A 26,808-nucleotide genomic window follows, 5' to 3' on the forward strand; every position below is an offset into this window, starting at 1 on the left:
TTATTATGGATGTATTCTCACCCACACCGTACCCAAGTGGCAGTAAATCTCAGCCCCATTGATGTACTGTAAGAGCTCATGTGCTCCCCTGGGCAATAGACCAGTAGATGCGGCGGCACCAGGTAAACTTTGGGCAGGCCGGGGACCTCCGTCGAGGATCATCACCCCAGCCTGCAAGCAAAAACAACAGTCGGGGTGGCAAGCTTCTTTCCTCCCCACCCACAAGCCACCCTCAGCCCTATGGTGCCCACCCAAAGGTGCACCTTTACTGGGGGGAAGGGGGGGTGCCCCATGTGCCCAAGTCGATGAGGAGACCATTGGGATCACCTCTATGTTGGGCACAACTCCGTCGCAGCCACTCACCTCCCGTGGAGGCGGCGGGTCACATCGGTGGTGCGCTCTTCCTGGAGCGGGTTAGAAGCCCACCGGGCCTCCAAGCAGGCACGTCCTTTCTCCTGGCCGAAGGGAGTTCTTTGTTGGCAGGAGACACTGTTTTTTTTGTGGCTCAGGCTGTGGCGGTGATCTTAACAAAAGGAGGGGCCCATTGGTGCCCCGGGGGAATTCTCCTCGGCACGGCTCGCCCCGGGGCCACTTCTGGGAGCGTGGTTGCTCTGGGTCTCACTTTCTCCTGCCCCGGAGGCACCGCACACAGCGTGTTTCCTACGCGCTTAGAGAAGACCAGCTGCCTGGGCTGCGGCAGTGATTTTCCTCATTCAGGGGAATAAAGAGAGCACTCTCACGGGGCTTAGTAATTAAAACAAAAAACGCTCTCCATGTGCTTTAGTAAATAAAAACAAGGCGCTCTGAAGGCGCTAGTTAAAGCAAAGACAAGCACAGCTCCACACAGGGCTTCTACAGATAATGTCGTCCTCATGCTAGGAATCCAGCAGATGCAGGGGGCAGGGGCCACAGCACCCAGCCCCTGGGGGACACAAAGAAGCACAGGGCGCAGGGCCCAGCAACAGGCCAGCACAAAGTGGGTGCAGTCAGTGGCAGTTCCTCCTAGTGACTCAGCAGGTCAGGGGGCAGCACAGCAGCAGCAGTCCAAGGCGGTTCCTGGTGAGTCCCTCCAGCAGTGTTATGTGTCCAGTTCCAAGTATGTTTCTTGTGTGTCTTATGGGGAAAAATCCCCTGTACTTATACTCAGTTTTGCAAAGCATTTTCAATGAGGGGGAGAGGAGATTCCAACCAGTTACAACTGGTTCTAGGTGTGTCCCCTCTCTCCTCCAGCACAGGCTCTAGACATCAGTTGAGGGTAAACGAGCCTTTTGTGTGAGGTCAGGGCACAGCCTTCACAAATGCAAGTGTGCCCGCCTCTCCTTCTCTCAGCCCAGGAAAACCATTCAATATGTAGATGCACCTCTGTGACACCTCCACCCTCTATGTGTACAGGCTGCCTGAAAAGTATGCACAAAGCCCAGCTGTCACTCTGCCCAGACATGGATTGGAGTCAAGCCGCAAAACACCAGAGTCACAAGCACGGAGAAATGCTCACTTTTCTAGAAATGGCATTTCTATAATGGCAATAAAAAAATCCACCTACACCAGTAAGCAGCATTTCTCACTACCATTACAACCATACCAAACATGCCTATGCTATCCCTCAAGAATAAGACAATACCCCCTAGACATAAGGCAGGCATTTCTAATACAATCCTATGAAAAGGAGGCACTTACAGCAGTGAGAAACCAAATAGGCTGTTTGTCACTACCAGGACAGGCCACGCACCCTTGCACATGTCCTGCCTTCTACATACATAGCACCCTGCCCACAGGGCTAGCTAGGGCCTGCATTAGGGGTAACTTACATGTAGTAAAAGTGGGGTTCTGGGCCTGGCAAGTAAATTTAGATGCCAGGTCCCTGTGGCAGCAAACTGTGCACTCAGGCGTGCCCTAGCAGGCCTGACACATGTTTGAAAGGCTACTTCTGTGGTTGGTGCAAGCTGCACTACAGGCCCACTAGTAGCATTTCATTTACAGGCCGTGGGTATAGAGATACCACTGTACAAAGGACTAACAGGTAAACTAAATGTGCCAATCAGTTATTAGCCAATCATACCAAGTTTACAAAGGAGAGCACATGCACTTTAGCACTGATTAGCAGTGATAAAGTGACCAGAGTCATAACGTCAGACATAAATGGTCAGAAAATTAGGAGGAAAAGGCAAAATATTTGGGGAATGACCCTGTAGAAAGGGCTAAGTCCAACACGTCTTTTAGTAAAGATGAACATTACTCTACGATGTTCTCATTTAGTTAATTGCCATCAGGCAAGCATATTTTCCTGCAGCATTATTGGACCACTGATGATAGTAAGAAGTTTAGCTGGGTTTCTAAGGTGTATTACATTTGGGGAAAATGTGCTCACATGTCCTGTTCTTTAATGTGAATTGGCACTCTTTCAAGTCTTGTTTCCAGGCTGCTCCCCAGACATCACATTTTTGTAAAGTGATGCTTCATAGCAAACAGCACAAGAGCTGGCTCCGAGCAGGAGTACTTACAACATGTGCACAATACTTGAGATGTCAGCAATTGGCTATCATCACCCTTCCTGAAGCAGCAATCACTGACAGACAAAAGGGCAGATTTCCTCACCTTTAACAACAGAAATGGCAGTCCCACCCATCACCCCACCACACATCAAATGGCAGTGTTCAGAAAGAACTATCAACAGCACTTGCTAGCAACATCTTCATGGAATTTCTAGGTGAAGAACTATCTCAACATCCTCCTTACTTTGGCGTCTGGTTCTTGATCATCCAGCCACAGGAATGCAGTCATGTCGAATATCCTCACTCTCCATCTAGTGCCATGCTAAACCAGGGATTTCCATAATGGTTCCTGCTGGCTTCAGTTCTCAGACTCAAACACAGTTCTCCAACCAGGTGTGCCACATGCTCTCTTTACATGCGCATGAACTCAACATGCACAAGGGATGCTCATACCAGCTTCTGGCTTTCACATAACAACAGGCCTTTACACGAAAGAGGTCGGGAGATCACACTAGAGACAGAGGGAAAAAAACACTAGGCAGATACTACTGCTTTACCTGATATGCCTCTTACAGGGATAGTACTCTACTGTCTCCTACTAGGGCACACTTGCTTTAAGGCTCCCAATATGTCCCTTTATATGCATTCAGCCATTAGTGTGCACTTCCAGCCCTGAGCTGATCAGCTGTGATTGCAACGTGGTAGTCTAGCAGCGCCTAGCTGGAGACAGGGCATTCACCTTTCCAGTCCCTAATACAGCACTATCTCACATGCAAATAATGATGTTTCTTTCTACAGTTTGCATCCCTAGATTGCATAATATTTCAGATTGTTAACCCTATTTTGTTCAAACTCTGCATTAAAAATTTATCCTGTTTTAAAACGTCTGACTGTGGCCTCTCTTTATTTCGTTGTTATGAGCCTCTCCTTAAGCGCAATCTTTTTCATAGCTCTTGTCTTGGAGTACGCCTACTCTAAATCGCATTCATGTTTCTCTTAATCTTTACTATTGTATTTCTTTCTGAATGAAATCATTTGAATATTTGCTCCCCTTGTTTTTTTCGAATGGCACTCTCCTTACTGTCCATTCTCTCAGAGTGCAGCCTTCTCTTGTCGGATGCATGCTTAACTTAATCTCTATTACTAATTTTCTCCAAAAAGGCCCACACCTCTTTTTATGTTCACAAACTCTTCTTCTCTGAAACCATACCCCGGCAATCTTACAATAACTAATCTCTTATAGTTTGTGTTAATCCCACCCATCATTCATTTGAACTCACACAGCTCCCCACTTATGACCACATCTAATCCCTATCACAAAGAAACTGGAGCAAATGCATGGAATGAAAATCACTCTTGGCTAAAAGACTGTGTCATTTTATATCGTACAAAGAGAGAAACCGCTGGTATTCCAGAAGGATAAGACAAAACTTAGGTGTATTGTGCTTCTGGTGGGCTTCCCCTACAATCCCCTACAGTCAGTTCAGCTGTTCAAAGGCAGGTGGTTCATGGAGCTCTAGAGAGGACCCTTTGGCTCTCCTTTTGCTATCTTGGTCAAACCTAAAAGCTAAATCAAGAAGCCTACAGGTGACAGGTATTAGGTTCCGATGATGTCAGATATGTACTTGGTAAACTTATAGTAAATAGAAGACATTAAAATGACTATTGCTTTGGCCTCCAGCAGTGCCTGCTCATCTGGATTGCCAGTTTCAGAAGGTGAGTTTGTCCTCAGTGTCACAGTAGTAGGTAGTGCCAAAAAACATAGTTGATGGAGAGCGCTTCAGCAATCAAATGAAATTTTGGCTAATACTCAGAACATCTTTTCACCATTCCTGATTCTCCTACCAAAGAATTGCCATCATCCCAAATCAATGAGCTGTGCCAGAGGTGGTCCATTCTAGGAGCTGTAAATGGTGTAAGCACATTTACTCAGAGACACTGGCATTGTAATTTTTATGCAATTGATGGTAACATTTAGGCCCTCATTTACAAGGAAGTGTGCCAAATTTGGCAGCTCCGCACTCCGACATTTAAAAAATGCAGGGATGCACCGTATTTAGAACAATACAATGCACCCCTGTGCGTTCCCTAGCGCCGTGCAAGGGTGCCCACATTGCAGGGAATGAGTGTTTATGTGAAGGAAGGTGTCCCCAACTTCACATAAACAATCAATAATGGTGATTTGTTACTTCTATGTGTACATAAACAATCATTCATGGCGTTTTGCTCTTTTTACGTGTGCTGCAGAATGCAGCACACATGGAAAAAGCACAAACGAGGAGAAATAAAAGTATTTCTCCTCGTTGCACCACTCTAACACAACCCTTGGGGTGATGTTAGTTTTTGGCGCTGCCTCAGGTTTACAATTTCTCGTAAATCTGGGGCAGTGTCAAAAGCAATTGGTGTTGCATGGGAACGCCCACAGCAACACCCATACCCACTGCACGCCCCTCTGCTGCAGAAAACTGCATCGGGCCATATTTACAAGGCGGTGTTAAGCCACAAAAAGTGGCTCAACGCTGCCTTGTGAATATGAAAAAGGGCCCAGCGCCACCGGAGCATCGCTAAAAGTGACTCTCCGGTGGTGCATGGACCTCGTAAATGAGGCGCTTAGGTTTTTGTTCTACATTTATTTTAAACTCAGATTTCAGTGGAAACAGAAAATCACACACATTTGGGATATTGTGTATGCCCAAAGTATTTTACACAGGCTATCCTTCACTTCACTACTTCACTCAAGTGCCTGCGTTCAGGATGACCTTCAAGCACAAACGGAACAAAACCCCCTTTCATCTAGAGGGGTGGTTGAGTAAGATGCCTCACAGCATGACTGAGAAGTATAAATTCAAACTCCTCCCCCATCTTGTTAATAATGACTTGGGTGATAGAGCTCATGGATCAACTGTTAGCTGCTTAACCGAGTCCTGAGGGAGCACCTTATTCTTCCGTCAACGCAGCTGACAAGGCAGAGCTGACATGGCAGTCTGTCCTCTTGCATGCTACAACTGTCAATCTTAACATCTTTTTCCAGGGAACCCCCCTCCAAGTACCAAGCACTCCTCTAGGTTGTTACCGTCCCCAGAGAGGAGGTAAAACATGTCCTATCACCTGCCATTTTTTGATACCAACCTGGCATGACACTTAAACTCTGACCCACCGTTGAGAAACTACTGAAGCTTTATGTCCCTGGAACCTCTTGGCACAGTCTATTATGCAAGCAAGACTCAGTGTAGAACAACTGTATTCAAAACATGATAAGCCATGACCATGATTGGGGTTAGGAAGGAATCCTCAGCAGTTTCCCTTTCCCCTACCCCACTTCAAAACCTCAGAACTTTCGCTTTAAGAGTCACCAGGCAGCAAACATTTCATCTTAGCTATGGAACACATCAGGATAATCAGAGCAGGTATTTAGAAAAAATATTGGAACCAAAAATATTGTGGGACACAATTTTGTGACAAGAAACATGAGTACAAAATATCATGAATGTAAAGCAGGAAAGCAAAGTTTTATTATATATAACTCCACATGTATTTGCCTTGACAATATCTTCAAGGTACGTGGATGTGGAGTTAAGAATGGCAAATCTCTGCTTACCTATTTGCACTTACATTCTCGATATTTTGGTCCTCAATAATTTCGTCACAATATTCTGTTTTTGTTTCTGATATTCTGTCTGTGATCTCGCAGCATCAACTGCTCCAGGAAACTCTGGATGCAGTATCTTGAAAGAGTAACCTAAAGATGCTCATGCAGGAGGCTTCACTGGGGTCATTATGTTGCATCAGTTAAATTATTTTTGCATCATAACACTCAGAGAGCCCAACAGAGTGAGATTGTGGGACACAATTCAGACAAAGACCATCGCTCACCATGTTCAGGAAGAACCTCAAGACGTGGCTCTTCGAATTATGCTCTGTCTGTCCCCCCCAAACCTCCAACCTCCCACCCTGGCGCCTTGAGACCCTCAGTTGCACTCTACAAAACCTGATTGATTGGTTTATTGACAATTTATCATCGAGAAACACAATGGATCGATCTGTACCATGATGAATGGCAATCTACAGAAAGCCTGTTGCTATGCTCCCCGCTCCATCCCTACTGTCTCACACTTTCTTCTTCCTCATCCTTCTCAATGACTCATTTTATCTTGCTTTCGATCACCTTTTCATCTCTCCCTTAACCTTGTTGGAAGACTCTTGAGTTCTTTCCTCACCTTGTCGTAGGGCGCTCTCGTGGCAGCGCTGGCAAGTCCGGGAGGAAGGAGGTCACGTCAGGTTGCAGTGTCGAGTGAGGATCTCTGCTCCCTAGAAGGAGAAAGGATGACATGTGTTTTTCCTAATATCAGGAAACTACCAATTGATTCTTAAAATATGTAATATTTAGGTGGCCGACTTTCAGATCTCCTGTCATGGCCCTAACGGAAAGCTCTCACAACTTGTTAATTTGCCAGCTGTGGAGGTCAACCGCACACACTGTCTCTCCGTTTCAGTTTCTAAAAAACAAATGTGGAATCAGCATCTGGCTGGTTCTCAATACTGCCTTGCAGTATCACAGTCTAACTTATATTTAAACGTAGAGTTGTGTAATGTTAAAATAACCTACAGAACCCTTATATCCTGCAATACTGTAAGACCATTTTGTGTAAGAAAAGCTGAAGGTCTGAAGTTAGATTAGACATGTTGGTCACAGGTAACTGGTGTTAGTTTGAGATCCTAGGCCACAATTTAAAGGAGAATACCCTCAGGGAGAAGACCAAAGCTACAAGGGAAGCATGGGATTTATAGCATACATCATTTGAAATGTGGGGCAGACCGGAGGAGTACAAAAGGAAACAGCCAGGGGTCGGGTTCTATCAAAGTGGCATGACATCACAACAAGCATCAAAGGGGATACCTCAAGGTCACCCAGAACAGCAGCTGTTGACTGTAACAATTAGCCTGTAGGAGCCAATCCCCAAAGAATGGCCAGCCTAGCAGCATAAATCTGCAACACATTTTTAGCAATATTGTGAGTCAATATACTTCAAGTCCATCTCTGGGGACCAAGTTGAAACCATATAGTTGTAAACTTTGCATTTGAATTGACTGTGACTGAAGGACGGGAAGTACTTTTAATGAAAGTGCCTTAGGGAACAGCCTGATGCCTTTTAATCAGCCAGGGTGGGATCAAAGTGGAATTATTCAAGCTTCACCATTTGGTGGTGATAATGAAGCCTGTAGTGGAAAGCTCCATAGATTGATAAATTGAGCTGGACTTTCATCACACAGCAGTGTAAACAAGGATGCTAGGTTGTTAGTCTGGGCTGCACAGTGGGAGGGGGAACTCACACCAACATTAAGGATGCATCTTGATCACAAATAAAATGCAACACATTAGACGGACACTGACCAACAAGATCCACCACAAACATACATAATATAGCACATTGGATAGAACAACTCATGGATGCTTACACCATATTGTCAGCTGCCACATAATCCCTGGAAACGCATCATACCTATTAAAGTGTACACTCACTCCATTCAGCTGAATAAACTAGCCACATTTTACGAACACTTGACTGATAGCCCATATCATTGGCTATCTTACATATCATGTGAAAACTAAACACTAAGGAGGTACCCGTATCCCAAACACAATAGAACACACAAGAGAGAACATGACAAACACCTCCAACCCAACCCAAACCTGCCATGCAAACACTAGATGCAGACAATATCACTGACCTAATAAAATCATTAGCAAAAGATTAAGCCTTCCACCACACCACTCTCACGCCCAAATCATGCATTCAGAGTTTAAGAAGTTAGACATTGTTGCCAATCACCAGACATAATTGTAATTAAGCTCTATGTTCATTTTACACAATGGACCAACACAGTTTTAGGGATTTACCAGAACACAGCTCCACAGCACCAGTTTACGTCCTACCTCACTGACTGGCATCACCGTATGCTAATAAGTACCACAAGATCCTGCACACTCGCTGTCTCCGACAGAGTAGCCGGAAAGCACCATGTTCTCTCCCACCATCTTTAACCTCTACATAAAAATCGTCAAATCTGTTCTTGCTGACTGCAGCATCAAGACCCATCAATACACAGAACACACCCCACTCTATCAAGAAAAGACTCAAATTCTCCTGTGAACTCATCCAATCTTGGATGCAAACTTAAACCAGGTTTCAGTACCACCCCACCCCCCAGCTGACAGATGATGCAAGATCACTCGGATTCATCCTGCAAATGGACATCTCATTTAAGCAACACATCACCAGGAACACCAAGAAAGCTTGCTTTCAAGTACCCCTCTTAAGAAAAGACCTTTCTTCTGGAAGACAAAGTCAGAAGAACTGTAGAAGCCTTTACCTTCCACAATCTGGATTGAGGCAATATCCTTTTCAGTGGTCTCCCCGATTTCACCCTATTCCCCCTGACGGTGTCTTACACACAACCGCAAAGCTTATCAACTGCTTGAAAAATTTCTACCATATTACAATCAAATCTAAGGACCTACAGTTCCAGCTCAGATCCTCTTCAAGACCAATGGCATCACTTATAAAGCCCTCCACAAGAACACCCCAACTTATCTGGCAAAAAAACTAGCTATATCTAGAGGACAACGCCAGGGCTGGAGCCTGGATCTCACCACATTGGAAACAACACATTGCAAGAAGAAAAAAACACAAAAGGCAAGCCTTCCCCAATCATTCTCGCAGGATCTGGAACATCTTCTCTGGCGGCATTATATCAGCATCAACTTTTCTAAAATTCTGAAAAAAGCTGAAGGTATACATCCTCAAGGAACACTACCCCTAACATAACAGTCTATCCTTGACCTTCCCCCAATGATTGTATCTTCCCAGGGGCCATGATTCCTGTTCAGCCCTCTGCTGCTTTTGAGCTACGTTTGCACCCTTCAAATTGTAACACACATGTACAACATAATACCAATACAAATCATAATATGATTACTCAGACAATGGTCATTGAAAAGTCCAGGGAATCACATGGCAAACAACTCACAGCAGGGCACATAATAGAAGATGTATACTCCACACATGCTATTAGTAAAACAAAACAACATTTGCACAGTGGTCAGGTGTCCTCCACATAATGCGCAGGTCCCACGTGCTGTCACAGTCATGAACGTTTTCCAGGCATGAGGACATGATGATGAGGGCTCAGCCACAATGGCTGGTATAGAGGAATGTGGGAGGTTGGTACAAGTCTGATTTTAATAACTGATACTCATTTTTGTGTCAATCTAATGGATACCAAGAGGGGATACAATCAGGACATCTGACTTTTGCAACATTGTTTAGCTGCTAAACTACACAAAGGATTGTGATATTAAGAAAACAATGGAAAAAGAAAGGGAATTTGCAATACAGCTGAATATACAACAACATGAACTGTGATGGAGGCATTTCCCATTCAGACTTGTGTTTACTTCAAGAAATTTAATGGGTGTTTTCATGAGGAATTTACGGACCTGCTAGCATAAATCTTTACACTTGCTAAAAAAAAAAAAAAACGTGACAGATGGAAAGCTAAAACATAATCTCAGCCAACCTGGGTTGCACTGTAGTCTATTATTTTTTGCTCACTGTGGCACTGCAAGGAGAGACCAACCTCATGCATATGCATCCCAGCACAGCATTAAAGAGGCCCTGGTATCATTTAAACATACTGCTACATCCAAGGTTGATGTGCATGATGTCCGCTTCGTGGTGATGAAGAAATCAAGGAACAAGTAGGTGACCGTAAAACTGAAGTTAGCCCAGCTGTGGCAGGTATGGAGGCCTGGAGCGCAAAATATGTTATAGTGTACATCCCTCTTCCATTAAACCGGCTAAACAGGATTAGGGGTTTTGATGAGAGCATAAATTGAATTTGATATTTTCGAGTTCAACAGGAACAAATAATTGAAGTTTAATTCAATATACCACATACCTTTCTATAGCTGTGAGGTCGTGTACTGCTGTAAATAAATACAACCTTCCTATCACAATACGCTTGCACTCATGTCACCGGAGGGATTCTGTGTCTGGGCCTTCAGGCACAAACTTTGTTGGCAGAACATCCTGTTACAGCACCTTGTAATTCCATATTCCAAGATGGATCAGAGTAGTTTTGGCAGTGCCTGGTATTTAGATGCTTCCATGACTCATTACCTCTCTCCCTCTCTAACACTCTATCTCTCTCACATACACTCTACCTCCCTCTCTAGCTCTCTTTCTCTCTCTCTCTCTCTCTCTCTCATGCATGTCTGTCTCTCTCTGTACACAAACACAACCTTTCTCTCTCTCTCTCTCTCTCAATCAATCAATCAATCAAGAAGAGTGTTCCACGTTTTGGCGGCGAGGTGCGAGAATGATCTCCCGCCTGTTGTAGTTCTGCAGACACGTGGGACGGTTGTGAGGGCGAGGTCAGCAGAGCAGAGATGCCAGGTCGGGGTGTAGAAGGAGATTCGTCTGTTGAGTTATTCTGGTCCGGTGTTGTGCAGTGCTTTGTGAGCGTGGGTCATGCATTCTTTCTCTCTGTCTCACTCACTCTCTCATTACAGGCCTTTCCTGTGTAGCTCTCTGAAAACTCTGCTGTTAGTTTATAATTGCTGCACAAACTATGTCTTCATTATGTTCCAATTAGCCATTTCTTTTATCATAGGAATGTCAAAATGGCGTTAGAAATGGAGGTTTGAGAACTACATTTCCTTAAATTCAAACATTGAGCAAAAGACAGAGGGGCATATTTATTAGCCCCTTGCGCCACCGTTACGTCACTTTTTGTGACGCAATGGCAGCACAAACCTTGAACTCATATCAATGAGGCCACGCAAGCCCCTTTGCGTGGCTTTGAATGGGCCCATAGATATGGAGTAAGGCAAGGCAGTGCAAATCACTGGTTTCCTTGCTATGTACAAGGGATGCTGTGGTGGGAGTTCCCATTCAACACTCATGGATTTAGACGCATCTGCAGATTTGCAAGGGCTTGTAAACCATTGGGATGCGCCAAAACCTTACGCCTCTCCACGGGATTTGCAACTAGAAGAAATATTTTTATATCTCCTTTTTTTTCCCTCTACGTGTACTGCATTTTGCATCACACATACAAAAGGGATAAAGCCTCCCTGAATTGTTTTTGTGCAGAAAGGTGCCCCTTCCTGAACAAAACCAATCCTGCCTACACTGCAGACACCCTTGCAACATGGTGCAAAGGTGCCTGCATTGGTGCTATGCAGCCTGTTGTGCGTCAGCGCAGTGGGAAAGGACAGGAAGGTGCCGTATTGCTTAAACACAGTGCATTCATTCCCCTTCTCTTTGATGCAAGGCAGTGCAGCAAGGGGACTTCCTGCACTGCCCTGCGTCAAAAGGCCACATATATGGTCCAGAATCTGTAAATGTTTGTCAATATGAGCAGGCACAATAGACCTTTGCCTAGTGGAAAAAGGTTCCTGATCCTTTCAGTTCTTTCAAAATCCTGAAGCTAATAATATTGAAAATGTTCACATCTGTTCTGCAAAAGGAAGGGTCAGCTCCTCCAGAACAGCAAGCCGTAAAATGGCTGCCACCTGGGAGAGCAGAGCATAAGACTCTGTTCAACATCCATGAACCAAACTGTGTAAGCATGAATGATGGTCCCGGGTGAAGTTGTTGCAACCTTCTCCAGCCTCTTTGGGCTTCAAGCCCAGGACTCTTTGTGCGATGTTACTGGATTAGGTAATTGGACACCGGGCCATGTGGTTGTTGAACGCAGAAAGGACTCGGCTACATGTCAACGAAGTGAGAGGCAAATACTGCTATTGTTACCTTAAGTACCCTGAGTGGATTCTGCTGGAGGTGATAGGGAAAAACAGTGGAAAGGGTTGCTGTGCCTTGATGCGCATAGCAGTAAAGGACCCAGAGGACCAGATATTTACAACAGTTTACCACTGTGGGTGTGGCCTACGGTAGGTGCCAATGTGCATTCAGCACCTTTGGTCTCTTGCCAGAATTTAACATTAGCAAGAGTGCTTGTAACTTTTTGCAGCATGCTGTGCGACATCAGGCGAATCCTGTAAGGTGTTCAAAGTATTCACTATGTATACAAATCAGCTAGTTGCTGCTACTTCACTGAAAGTTCTCATCTAAAAAGTTTCAGCTCTCTGCAAGACTTGAAAAAAACAACTGGGTTTAACACGCAGCCATTTATTCCCACTTACCTTTGTTTCCTAAATCCACCAAAACTAGAAGTGTATTAAACAGAGGCAGAATTGGCGAAAGTTCACCTGGAATGTTATGAACTGTTGAAACATATTTTTGAACTATTGCCCATATGGTGGATAAGAAGACACATTGGCAAAGTCAGTAGTACTGTTTTGGCTGCCAGCCTTTTGGCTTTGTCAATGCGTGTTTTGTTTTGTTAGAGTTTCATAAGCATTATTGTTTCGGAGCTGCCAAAAGCAAAAAAAATGGTTTTTAAAACATGCATTGCCATACTAATCCATGGCACTGGAGGGAACTGCTTTATGTGCAGATGCACTCCTTGTGTAAGAGCAGAAAGTTGTCCCACATATTTAAGTTACCCAATGACTGATGATAGCTGAGCCATTGCCACATGCTGTAATTTGCAGAAGTCAGACGAAATTGTGAATGACACAACAACAGACAGTTCTCAAGTTTGGCCTGTCACATGGTGGGTATTCATTTACCCACCAGAGAAAGAGATAGGAAATTAGTTTGTTCGCCTGCATTCTATTGCTCTTTTTAGGGTCGAGCCTGAGAGTGCATGTGCTCGCACATGTGTGTCATATGCGAGGCACTGTTGTGTTCCGTAAACGTCTTGGAGCCCGCCTATCGCTCACCATTTGTTGGTTTACCTGTCACTCTTCTTTACAGCCTCGTAATTGGTCAAGGCATGTCTGGCATCATTTCTGTTCCTCGGTGTGGAGCAGGGATCAAGCACTAATTAATTTCAACCTGATTAGTGCCCGTCCACTGCTCTCGACGTGATCTCTGTACTTATTTGTTCTAATTTCGAGTGCCCCGCAAACAGAAGGATTGTGACTGGCAAAAATGTGCCGAGGATGACAAACAAAATTGCAACGTTTTATTTTTTAAAACTAACTTTATTTTATTTTGTTAAGTCGTCTTTTCTCAGTTTCCACTCATGTTTTTTTTTTTTTTGCTCGTGGGAGCCTGTTGTCAAAAGATTACTATTAAATTATTTGAACTATGTGAGACCCATTGTATTGCAAATGCTTGTTGTAATAATGTCTGTGAAGCGTAACTCAAAAAGTAGCACCTACAAGTGAACTTCTTCATTTTTCTTTCCTTTATCCTATTGCATATATATATATATATATGTATATATATATATATATCACATCTTTTTGTACTCAATTCCAAAAACCAAATAAGGCTTCATGTGAGGATCCCACCAGCTTCTTTGCCTTCCACTGATTTTTAGGTGTGAGTTTTGATAGTGCAGCTATTGACAGGCTTGGTGCTAATAATATATATAGAATGGGCCTTGAGCTGCCCCTTTCAATCACTGGCTTTTGCCCGATCAGCCTCCGCCAGCTATTGGATGTTGACTTCATTCACGTCTTAGCTCAGCCCAGAGCACTATTCATCTCTTACCTAATGCAATTTGCTGTTTGGATGTATCCTTCCATCTGTACTCCAGTGTGTGCACTAAACTGCATTAGGAAATACTTTACAACTAAAGCCCTCTCTGATCTCTCTTGCTGGCACTCTCTCAAGTGTTTCTCAAAAAAGGTTAACCTCAGACCTTTTGGCTTTGATGATGCTTGTTCCTTCTATCAGCATTATTTTCGAACCTGAAAAGAGGCATTTTACCGCAGAGTAGAGGAAATAAAAACCACAATTTCTAGTTGGCCTGGGTACATCGAGACCTAAACACTCTGTTAACTTCAATAGCCCCAAAGCTGCATCCTTCCCCAAGCTACACAACCTGTCCTTCCTTTGTTTCTTTATGATAAGAAGCATATGTTTATTTGTTTCGTTATATTTAATTTGTGAGTTACATTCGTATTCATACAATTTTAGACATTTAGGAGCCAATTCACAAAGGCACTTATCAGGGTGACAAGTACTTATGTAGCACTAATTCAAGTACTCACCAGTGCTGTTGTGATGCCTCCCCTTGTCTTTAATAAGCCCTGAGCAATGGCTTGTGAATTGTTTTATGAACTGGCCCCAAAGTTAATTAATCATCAGATAAAGAGCTGCCATTGGCGATGAGAACAGCTTTTTGTTCAATCTTTTAAAAATAACGTTTTTGTTTCTTTTGAAGCCAATTCAACATCTGCTATGCAGGCATGCTCCAATGAAATGGGTGTGGAAGAATGTGTGTGAGGAAATGTAACGTGTAAGACTGATTATGGAACAGAAAATGCCAAACTAATTGTGCCTCATTGTGCCCGAACATGATGTCTTAGTGGTTAAGAAGACAAGCAAATAGGCATATGTGTTACCTTTTAAAGGCTATGGCCCTCATTAGGACCCTGGCAGTGTGAAGACCGCTAGGTCGGTCGTGGGATTGTTATCACCAATGGGCTGGCTGGGAATACTGCCAAATTAGGAGTTTGACGATTTGGCCAAAGCAAAACCGCTGAGCATGCCATATTACCCCATACCGCCTGGCTGGAGGTGAGCACTTCAGCATGGAGGATGGCGTAATCCTGTTATTGATATCACAAGCAGGAGACCGCCAGGATTTTTCTGGCAATCACACCGCCCAAAAAAGCTGGCGGTCTTGCACCCTGGTGAATACACACGCACACATGTCCACATACCCGCATACATGCACTCACACACTTCCACACACAAACACACCCCCACCCACTCACACAAACGCAACATACACAACCATTCACACTGACAAACACCGCATACACGCACGTATTCACTCCCCTCTCGCCACTCCCCCAGTGTATACATACATTCACACCCCACTCCCCAGGACATACATACATTCACACTCCCTCCCCTGTCAATAGCGCATACATACATTAATACCCCCCTTCCAACGCATAAATACATTCACACTCACCCGCTCTCCTTGTCCACTGACAAACATGCACTCTACCCATTCACTCACACAAACACACACCCCCTCCCCGTCCACTTACATACACATGCACACGCATACACACACTCACCCCTTCCATCCGATCAGTCGTACTCATGCACTCAATCACTCACACCCGCACACATACACTCACCCCCATCCGCATCCACAAACATTCATACACATCCCACCCCAGCCACAAACACTCACTCACCCCGTCCACAAACATTCTCATACACGCAGACACGCACACACAAACACCCACTCGCCCCGCATTCATGACACTCACAAATGCACTCACATACCCCCTTCCCTGTTGGATGATACCTCGTCTGTCGAGGAGGTAGTCTGGGAGGGGACGGGTCCTGGCGCTTCCACCGCCGGCAGCACCTCACCATCTGGACATCCCCACACTGTATTAGGGGTTGTAATACAGTGTGCGGTCTCTTTTTGGCGTGGTGGTACCGGTGGCAGTACCTATGCACCGTCGACAGCCAGCATAACAGGTCTCAGAATTCCAAGCGATTTCAGGTGGAAGTCAGAGTTCAGTCATATTAGGGTGGTCTTAAGACCGCCAGCACTGGCGGTATTTCGGAGCCCGTGGCTTTGGTAGCCCATTTCTTGGAAAGACTGCATTTCTATACAGAAAAAAAACTATATTTTGTCTGGCTAACACTGCATTCCTCTTAGTGTTGAGGAAATAGTTTAAGTAAATCAATTGTTTCTTGGAAAAGGTGCTGAAAAGTTCCCTTTATTAAATGAAACTTACAATACAATTGCAGAAGGAGACTCAACAAGACACTATTCAAACCTAAAAGTCATAAAACTGTCTGGTATTGTAAGTTTGAGGAGGAGATGCTTCTAGGGAACAACAAATTGGCTAGTTTGTATTGAATAATATACCCCTTTATTAATTGTTGGGAGCTGTCCAACTAATCAGAATGATCCCTTTGTAGCCCTACAAGAGAACATTCCTTGGCTGCCAGCTCTTTTCCCCCTTCTGTGCCCTGCTTCATTACCCTTCCCCCTAGTGGTGAATTCAAGTCACTGCGGGTGAGGGGATAAACAGCTCCTGCACAGCTCTCTCCCTGCTATCAAAGGCTGCTCTCTGTGTGGCCCTGTGCAGCCCCTTAACTTTCTTTACTTAAGGGGAATCTAAGCTCTAAGAGCGTTACTGCCCTTACCTGCAGGGCACGGATGGCTGTTAATTATCTTCCGCCCATTATGTGGGAGGGATATTATCAGCCATACTGCCCACGGGTGAGGGCAATGATGCTTAAATATGAATATATCACAGAGAGTGTTTAAGATATTTACCCGAAGAACCCGTAAAATGAAGATTTGAGAAAGAGAAGGACTCAACGGACTGGGACAGCAAGATCCTTGTAGACGTACAACCCAGATTAAGGCCGGTCTGATTAATACTAGATCCCTCTTAGTGCATGCGCTTGGGTGGAATGTGCTATTCCTCACTGAGACATATATAGGTCAGTTCTCCAGTCCGGACATTGTCCTAGCCATTCCGAATGACTATGTTATTCTCCTCTCAGATTGAGAAAACAGAAAGGGAGGGGGGGGGGCAGTGACTAACCATCAAACTTCACCTCCACAGTGAGGATGTTGGTGGTGCGGGGAGAGGCAGAGGGGCTCATACTCTCTATCAATATTGTTATGAAATGTTTTCATTTTCAGTAGCACTAATTTATCGTCCACCAATATACTGGGCAAATTTAGGTGAGGCATCAGCTAACGCTGTTTCACCGTTCTTGTCGCAATCTTCTAATTTCACGTTATTGGGAGGTTTAAATGTCCATATAGATGATCCTGCCTGTAAGGCGACTAGCGCATTGAAGGAGGCAATAACAGATCTAAATCATCAACAAAAAGTGGGTAGTCCCACACATAAGTTAGGTCACACCATTGATCTGTTTTTCTCCCATCGCCCTTCCTAACAGTGGACAAGCTGCGACCGCTTGTATGATCTGATCACTTCTTGGAGCCGTCTTCGATGGTTTTCAAAGGAGCTCATTCAAGAGATGCCAAGCCTGTGATTCTAGTGCGTTCATGGCATTAAAATCTCACAGAATAATCTGTCAGAGGCCTTGGGCTCCTGGATCAGCCTGAACGGTGGTTTGGGGACCGACATTCTGACTTTCAATGCGTCCTTGTTACAGGCTATTGAAATATTAGCCTCTGTAACAAGTTAACTTAAAGACAACAGACCGTAACAGCTGCTTAAGAGAAAGCATCCCAGCGCTGACCTGCAGGGAATGTGCAGTGCTCCTACTTGGGAGCCTTCAGCCTCCTGCTGAACACTGCTTCTGATTTTAACATTCTTACAACAGCGGATATTCAATTCAATTCAATTTAATTTGGTTATTAACAGAACCCTCACAGTCCAGCAGCGGAAATGTACTTCTCTCCTGAGAACTTTAGATTGAACTTTATCATTTCAGGAATCCTATAACCAGTCTGTGAACCCACGCGTGACAGTCACAGGAAGTGGACAGTGGGGCACACACTGATGCATGATGGGAAATTGCTCACCATGATGTGATTTCCAGACACACAGCCACAGCCTTGTGCTGTCACTCAGCCTAGCTCCAGTACGAAATCAGGCGCCACCTTAATGTGAGCTGTCCCATTGTAGGAGTATGTATTTTTAAGTGAAGTGCGCCTCCCCTCCCCGCCAGCATTACTTACTGCTTTATAATGACGATATACAAACAGAAATAACCTGGGCAAGACACGCAGTGTTCAGTGAGGTAAAAAACTTGAGCCCCCACCCCTGCAAATTCCCTGGAGGGGGCCCTGACCCGTGAACCCCGTAAGGGACCTGCTGCACGTGCAAGGTGTACTGTGCTGAGGGGCGGCCCTGGAGCTCGCCCACACAACCGCTCCGCGGGGGCCTTTGTTACGACACTGGCAGTGGTAATAAAGAAATGAAAGAGGTTAATTTTGAAAAGTCCTTCTCGACTTCCAGAAATGCTTTACACTCTCGAGGCACCGATGATCTCAGACCGGCGGGAGCGCCAGTTTCCCGGAACAGCAGGCAAGATGTTCTGCTGTTCCAATGTCAAATGGAAAATCTGAGGGAAAGCGACAAACCTCTTTCATTCACAGCTGCAGACCCTTCCAGGCCTCACAGGGCACCTTCTACTTACAGCCAGCCTCCTTTGTTCATGCTCAGTCACCTACATCTCTTTCTCTCTCATCCTTTCCTTATTTTTCTTTGCCTTTCCACAATGCTTCCTCCCCCCAAACAGGCGTAGGCTGGGAACATCGGGTCCCGAATCTCGACGGGACAGAATATCATTACAACATTCTTGAGGGACAAAATATTGAAAGGTAGGCTGGGAATATGGGGCCAGATGTATGAAAAAAGCCTTTTGCGATTCGGAAATAGCGATTTTTAAGAAACTGCTATTTCTGAGTCGCAAAATGCTATGTATCATATTTGCAATTCGGTAACAGCGATTTCTTACAAAATCGCAAATGCTATTACCGATTCGCAAATTGCGATTCAGCCCCCATTCGCACCTATGGGCCTTTCGGCCCATATTTGCGATTTTTTTGCATTTCCCAAATTGCAAATTCCTAACTGGAATTCGCAATTTGGGAAATGCAAACCCCAGGGCGCTGGGGGCCTAACGCCCCCTCTGCTGCACCCCAAAGCAATTTTGGAAGACATGTAAGGTGCACACATGCCAAAAGGCCATGTGTGCATTACATGTCAATTTTAAAAATGCATTTCTAATGCATTTTTAAAATTTGCACATGGTTACCACCAAGGTTAACTTGGTGGTAATAGCGATTCATTAATGCCCAATTCGCATTAAGGAATTGCTTCATACATGTGCTTAAGGAATCGCAAATAAGGATTCCTTATTTGCGATGCTGCATTTAGAGAATCTCAAATTGTGATTCTCTAAATGGGGTCGCAATTTTAAGGAATCGCTATTTTAGCGATTCCTTTAAATTGCGTTCAGAATGCCTTTCCTACATTCTGAAAGGCCCTTTTGCATTCGCAAATGGCCATTCACACCGTTTGCGAATGCAAAAAAGCTTCATACATCTGGCCCATAGAGTCCCGAATTTCGACGGGATAGAATATCACTAAATCAATAATGAGAGACAAAATATTGAAAGGTACGTTTCTAATACATGTTCTATACCTAACTCCACATAGACACACTTTGGAGATGTGCATATTGTAAGGTACGTTGTTGTAGAGTTAAGAATAGTAAATCCTTACCTCCCTCTGTGCACTTATCTTTCAATATTTTGTCCTTCGATATTGACAAGATTCTGTTGCATCAATACTTCAGATTCGAAGTTCCCTACTACAATCCCCCACACAGCTGTCTCACCTCTTGCCACCTCTTACTACCAAGTCCCCTCGTTAGATCCTTGTGTCCCCGAACTGATTGCACAAATGTAACCTCAAGGAGCACTTGCATCTCTTCACGTCAGGCTACACTCACCGTAGAGCTTCTGGATCTCAGCCCTGTCATCAGAGCTCAGCTGAAACTGCAGAGGGTCCCCGACAGGACCCTGGTAATACGGGCGCATGATGGAGCGCTTCAGAGAGGAGTGCGCCAGGCCCAGGGAGTGCCCAAACTCATGGACCGCCACTGCAAACAGGTCCGTGCCCAGGTCATCTGTAAGACACGAAGGATGTCCTGTAAATCATGTGTTGTTAAAGGCAGCAAACACTAGGGGAAAAGGACATTATTAACTGCAAAACGTAGAGCATTAGAAGGATAGATTGAAGCAAGATGAAGAAGAGTTTATCCTGTTGAGGGCCAGCATTACCAGCCAAGGCAGAAGCAACTGTTTAAAGTGGAGTCTTACAATATCTTCAACAGCAAAAGAACATGGATCATGGATCTTCATGAGGTTCCAACACAAACCCAACATATCTTCCCCCTAAAAAAAAAAACCCAGACGATACCACAGAGTAGGACCCCCATAATACAAGACAGGAACGATGATATCACTGAGAACGATGGAAAAAATAGGAATATAATATATGGGAAATACACAAATTCACTCAAACTATGTCAACATGATTGCCGAAAGAAAAGAAATGGCAAATCAAAGAGAAGTACAAACATTGGAACAGTTACAAGCAGCTCATGACTTCTTTGGATTTCTGCCAGGCAATATCAACTTGCTTGCATCCATTCCTTGTTCATCCTTGTCCCTCCAACGCTTGCCTTGAGTAATTTGAACTGAGGCATATCAGTGCTTAAAAGGTGTGTAGTTCTCGGTGGCCATAACATGTTTATTAGAAGCAATTTCAAACTGATTCTATTGCAACTTGTCTTTCACCACTTGATTTACACTTGTGACCAAACCATCACTCCTCGAATGATAAACTGACATCCTCACATGTTTGATTCCTGCAGATTACAAGAAGTACCTCGTTTTAGTCGAGGTTAGCTGTGCCCCCTTATCAGTCACAAGTGCACTGGGGTAACTTTCTCTCATAATAACTTCCTGCAGGAAATCAGTTTTGGTTTCAGTGGACACATTCTCTACAAACTTGGGCCCAGATTTACTAAAGACTTGTGCTGTACTTGCATCTCACAAGTCAACGCAACTCCTTAAGTAATAATTACTACGTATCACAAGGGGCAGTTTGTACCACCTTGCATTCCTTCACAAGGAATGTAACACAACGCAGCAGCTTGTACTGTGTTGCTTTACATTTCGCAGTGGAAGGCGCTCCATACCTGGGATTGTGCCATAATGGTGTGCCTACCCGGGGATGGAGTAAAGAGGAGAAATATTTCTACTTCTCCTCTTTACCTTCTCTATACCTTCACAAGGAGAAAGAGAAAACTGCCTCTTAAGATTGATTTTGTGCTAAAAGGTACCCCTTGCTTCACCAAAACAATCCTGCCTATAATGCAGGCACACTTGCACCATGGCACAAGGGTGCCTGCATTGCCACAAGGCTGAATACAGTTTGCCAGTTCAAGGAGGGAGCAGACGTGTGCCATATCTTAGTAGATATGGCTAATTTCTGTTGTCTCCATTTCACGCAGCACAGCAAATGCCCTTATTGCATTGCGTGAAACTTTAATACATCCAGGCTTCGATATCTGGCCATTTAGACATTAGATTTATTAAGGTTTTGCGTTGCCCTTGTACCACGCAAGGGGAACAGGATGATGCAAAACCTATAATGAGATCTACCAAACCATGCAAGGCCACCCTGCGTGGCCTTGCATGGTTTGTTAAATCTGGAGTAACGCCCAAGACGCTGCCTTGTGTTACTCTGTGTAGTGGGTTGTTACACGGATAGACCACAGGTTTCCCCATGCATCCACCTATGTATTCTGAAGTATTGTCAGATTTACCAATAGTGGTAAACCTGGGAATGCATTAGAATTGTATGTCTTCCCACCAGCAACGCAACAAGGATAACTATCTTGATTTCCCCTCTTTTACTCTATGTGTGCTGTATCCAACAGCACACTAAGAAAGAGAAAAATGCTTCTAAGGATTTGTTTGTGCAGGAAGATGTCTCTTTCTTCACAAAAGCAATCCTGCCTATAAAAGAGGACTCTTGTTCCATGGCGCAAGTGTACCTGCGTTGAAGCTAAGCTGCAGATTATGAGCCGCGCAGGCAAAGGACCGGACTGTGCCATATATTGATAGATACAGGGCATTTCTGCCCTCTCCCTTTCGCGTAGTGCAGCAAGTTATCAGGGTCATAGCCAGTTAAGGCTACTGCAAAGTTATGCACTTCCCGCAGCCCTCGAAATGGGCTCAAAATGTTTAAGTCATATTTTCTCTATGTAGTCACACGGAGCTCCACCCTTTCAATAGGGGAATGGTAATTAGGATTTTGTCAATCATGATGCAAGGACCACACTTGTACACAACTCTCAAATCTCACAGTAGCCTTGCCTACAGCCAGCAATGAGAAATCCATTCTAATCCTATCTTTGATTGCTCTAATGCCACATTTCCCTCATGAACCAGAAACAGTAGCTTAGCCTGGCTTCCTTCTTGGACCACAAATAATCTCTCATGTCTAATAAATCCTTGATCTAATGACAACTCATTTGCCACACATCTAAATGGCACCAACTGCTAATTGCGAACCTTCAATCACGTACTCTGAGGCCTCCTCCAACGCCTTGTCACCCATTAAGAACTGTGCACACCCTTCCTCAGACATTGGTTCCTGAAGTTTAGAGGACCATGCAAACTGCCTCGATTTTGTCTCAACTCCACCAAGATCTGTATCTTTCTGGATAGGCAGACTGGGTAAACAGTCCACCATGACGTTTTGTGACCTTGGCACATAATTAGATTCACCCAGAAAACTCCTGTAAATGGTACTGCCACAAGGCAATGAGCAGGGTTGTCTTACCATCACCACAGGTGCACAGCAAGTCAGTTAGGGGCTTGTGGTCCATTCAAAGGATAAAATTAGTGCCCCACACTAAGGGCCAGATGTAGCAAAGGTTTTTACCCATTATGTGTCTATGGGAAAAAGTGTTCGTACATATGGCCCTAAGGTCTTAAAGTACACATCACCCCACCATACAGAGGTGTAAATCTAAACGGGATAACGTCTTGCTTTTCACATGCCCTCCTCTGGTACCAGAAGTTCATTACTAATGCTTGTTAGACAAATAGTGCCATAAATAACCCACACCATCCCGCACAAATTTGCATTTATCCCTCCTTGGAGTCAACTCACTCCCTTCAAAAATTGTCATCATCTTATTGAGCCTCTCATCGTGAGGCGTACATTAGGATGTCGTTTCGCAAATACACAACTCCTGCCATGCATTTGTATAATCTGATATGCTGCTGAAAACAGAGGACGCAGATGCCAACCCTAACAGCATACATCTGCACTGTCTGTGCGTGCTCTATGGAGCCACAACCAATGTAAGGTGTCTGGATTCCTTATGCCACCTGCTGCAGAGAAATCCAAAGACACGAGCACTTCAGCACCCTTCAGAACACACAGCATCTCATTGATCATGCAAGGGGCTGAGCGTCAACCCAAATGTTCCGGTTTAAGTTTACACACGCAACCTTGTCCACGTTCCTGTCCAATACCACTGGTACCAACCACTCCAAACACTCAGCCAGCTCTATCATCCTCAGGTAACACAACCTATGTATGACGTAACTCATGAGCTCAACGTTGAAATGATGTGGCACTCTAGGGCCCATATTTATACTTTTTTTGCGCCGCATACGCGCCGCTTTTTGACGCAAAAGCGGCGCAAACCTCCAAAATACAATTGTTTTTGTAAGTTTGTGCCGCTTTTGCGTCAAAAAGCGGCACAATTGCGGCGCTAAAAAAGTATGAATATGAGCCTAGATGCTTTGTGCACTACTGCGATCTTGGAAACCATGTAATTTGCCTAAGCCATCACTAAACACCCTGGGCTATTGCTGAGTCAGCAGCTACAACATCATTCACTTCACTGACACAAAGGCCTCCCATAAGTAAGTCTTTATCTAAATGTGATGTGTTTAGGGTGATTAGTATCCAAAACCATATTCTAACACCCTTGTTCTGCTCAAGCCAAAAGATTTACACAATCGTAACACAGACTTTCCTCTTTATCAGTCTCCCCTCTAACATTAGTTGTGCTACAAGATTACCCAATACCTCAATCCTTTTTCCACCAAATACAAACAATTTGATATTTGTTTTTTCCAGTGCAACACTTTCATACACAATCATCTCCTTGTTCCTGAATAAAGGAAAAAGGAAATCTGAATCTGTGATTAACTTGATTGTTTGTCAGATACCAGAGATAAGGTTAATCCTGTCTACTGTGTGGACAATACATGTATGTCTAAGATGGCACACATCTGGATTTGGTGAATCAGGCATATGTAATATGTCGGATGGATCCATTAAACATGGATGGCAGCAGCTCTCCGTTTAGTAAATTGATCTGCAAAACATGGCCCAACAAGCTGAGGCCTCACTATTTGGATTTAAATATTCCCAAATCCCTCAAATTACCCCCTTCTTCAAACCCTCGTCTCTGACACATTTCATCACCTTCCTTGACTATTATGTAGTTGCTCACAATTTGCTAAATAGTCAACATTATATTTCAAAAGTTCACTGAAAAAAGCAAAGGCTAAAGTAATGTTACAATTAGCATTTCAGTGACAATGTAACATTTTAAACTTTAAAAAAACACTAACATTCACCAGTGGTAGTTAGCTCTGGTATCTATAACTTTTGCACTGAGGTAACTATAACTCACATTCCTGCCATGCACTGCCAAATAACCCACAAGTGAAATTGATGTGAAAGGCTTTGCTCCTTGGGAGGGGCAAACTCCCTCTGAACAGCCTAAAACAACTAAAGCCAGCAAACAGAAAACCAAAAACTGTTGGTTACAAAGCTAATGGTGAGCAACAGGTGGAATAAATTATCAGGGAAGCTTTCTGAATGTCCCCAAGGCATAGAGTGGAACAGAGTAGAGTGGTGCAGTGGCACAGAGCGCAGTGGTGCAGAGTAGAGTGGTGTGGAGTAGAGTGACGGAGAGTTGAGTGGTGTAGAGTGAATTGGTGTAGGGTGTAATGGCACAGAGCAGAGTGGTGCAGAGTACAGTAGTATAGAGAGGAGTGGCATAGAGTACAGATGTGCACAGTAGAATAGAGTGATGTAGAGTCCAAAGTTGTACAGTACAATGTCGCAGAGTAGAGTATAGTGGCATACAGTGCAGTGGCATAGAGGATATTGGTTTTGAGTAAAGTTATGTTGAGTGCATTCACGTAGAGTGCAGTAGTTTAAAGTGCAGTGGCGTAGAGTGATGAAGAGTAGAGTGAAGTGGTGCATGGTAGATTTGTAGTGGCATGGAGTCGGGCGGCTTAGAGTGAAATAGTGTAGAGTGGAATAGAATGGAATAGAGTGGCATAGAGTGCAGTGGCAATGAGTAGATTGTTTCAGAGTAGAGTGAAGTGGCATAGAGGGCAGTGGCATAGAGTAGAGTGGCACAGAGTGCAGTGCTGCAGAGTAGATCAGAGTGGCTTAGAGTGAATTGGCGTAGAGTGGAGCAATGCAGGGTAGAGTGGCATAGAGTGTAGTGGTGTACAGTGCACTGGCATAGAGTGCAGGACAGTGGTGGTAGAGTGAAGAGGTGCAGAGTAGAGGGCAGTGGCATAGAGTGCAGTGGTGCAGAGAAGAGTGGCGTAAAGTTCAGTGGCAGACAGTGCAGTGTTGCAGAGTAGAGTGGCATGGCGTAGAGTGGAGTGATGCAGGGTAGAGTGCAGTGGCGTAGAGTGGAGTGATGCAGAGTAGAGTGATGTAGAGTGTAGTAATGTAGAGTGCATTGACATAAAGTGGCATCGAGTAGAGTGGTGCAGAGTGGAGTGCAGTGGCATAGAGAGCAGTGGCATAGAGTACAGTGGCATAAAGTTCAGTAGTAGAGAGCGCAGTGTTGCAGATTAGACTATCATAGAGTGCAGTGGTGTATAGTAGACTGGTACGGAGTAGAGTGCATGGGCGTAGAGTGCAGTGGCATAGTGAGCAGTCTTGCACAGTTGAGCGGCATAGAGTGGAGTAGCATAGAATGCAGTGGTGCATTGTAGAGTAGAGTGGATTAGAGTACATTGGCATAGAGTTGAGTGTTGCAGAGTAGAGAAGAGAAGCATAGAGTGAAGTGGCATAGTGTGAAGTGGTGCAGCGTAAAGTACAGTGGTGTGGAGTGATGCAGAGTAGAGTGGAGTGGGATAAAGTGTAATATGCATGGTGTGATAGTGCACTGCCATTACAGACAGCACATCTTCAATTGAAATAACCATTGCATTTTTACAGGCATACAGTTTTAATGATAAAAGTATACAGTGCACAAACGATAATGTGTGGAAATGTCATTACCTACTTTAATGATTCGTTTTGATGGTATTAAAATATTTGTTTCCATCACCCTTCAAAATTACCGCAAATATCCCCAGTAGCCAGCATGATTGTCACTTTGAAGTCAGAGAAAGAAAAGTAAACACCAAGCTCCCTCGGAAGACAGAGTCTGACATTTGACCTATGTCTTTGAATGCACAGCAAATGTGACAAGATAATAAGATTTAAAGGCCTGTTTACAGAAAGGGAGCAATCAGAAGGATTCTGTAAATAACGTTACGGAAGAGACAAATTCAAGCTGGATGGTGTAAAACGAATAAAGCCAGCAAATAGTAAGCAAGCACTTGTGAGTTACAAACCACAAAGCCAATA

At 44.3% G+C, this 26,808-nt stretch overlaps 1 protein-coding gene across 5 annotated transcripts in view; it reads right to left on the bottom strand.

The window, feature by feature from the left end:
• The window catches only part of LOC138287423 (matrix metalloproteinase-17-like), a 109,238-nt gene that overhangs the window by 48,481 nt on the left and 33,949 nt on the right, over positions 1-26,808 (bottom strand). For all 5 annotated transcript variants that reach the window (XM_069227844.1, XM_069227841.1, XM_069227840.1 and 2 more), the window contains exons 6-7: positions 20,057-20,233; positions 6,710-6,800 (exon numbers count right to left, since the gene is read on the bottom strand). In XM_069227844.1, the coding sequence (XP_069083945.1) occupies positions 6,710-6,800; positions 20,057-20,233 (268 nt within the window). The remainder of the gene's footprint in view (positions 1-6,709; positions 6,801-20,056; positions 20,234-26,808) is intronic.

Source organism: Pleurodeles waltl, chromosome 4_1, assembly GCF_031143425.1.
Source record: "Pleurodeles waltl isolate 20211129_DDA chromosome 4_1, aPleWal1.hap1.20221129, whole genome shotgun sequence".
NCBI classification, from domain to species: domain Eukaryota; kingdom Metazoa; phylum Chordata; class Amphibia; order Caudata; family Salamandridae; genus Pleurodeles; species Pleurodeles waltl.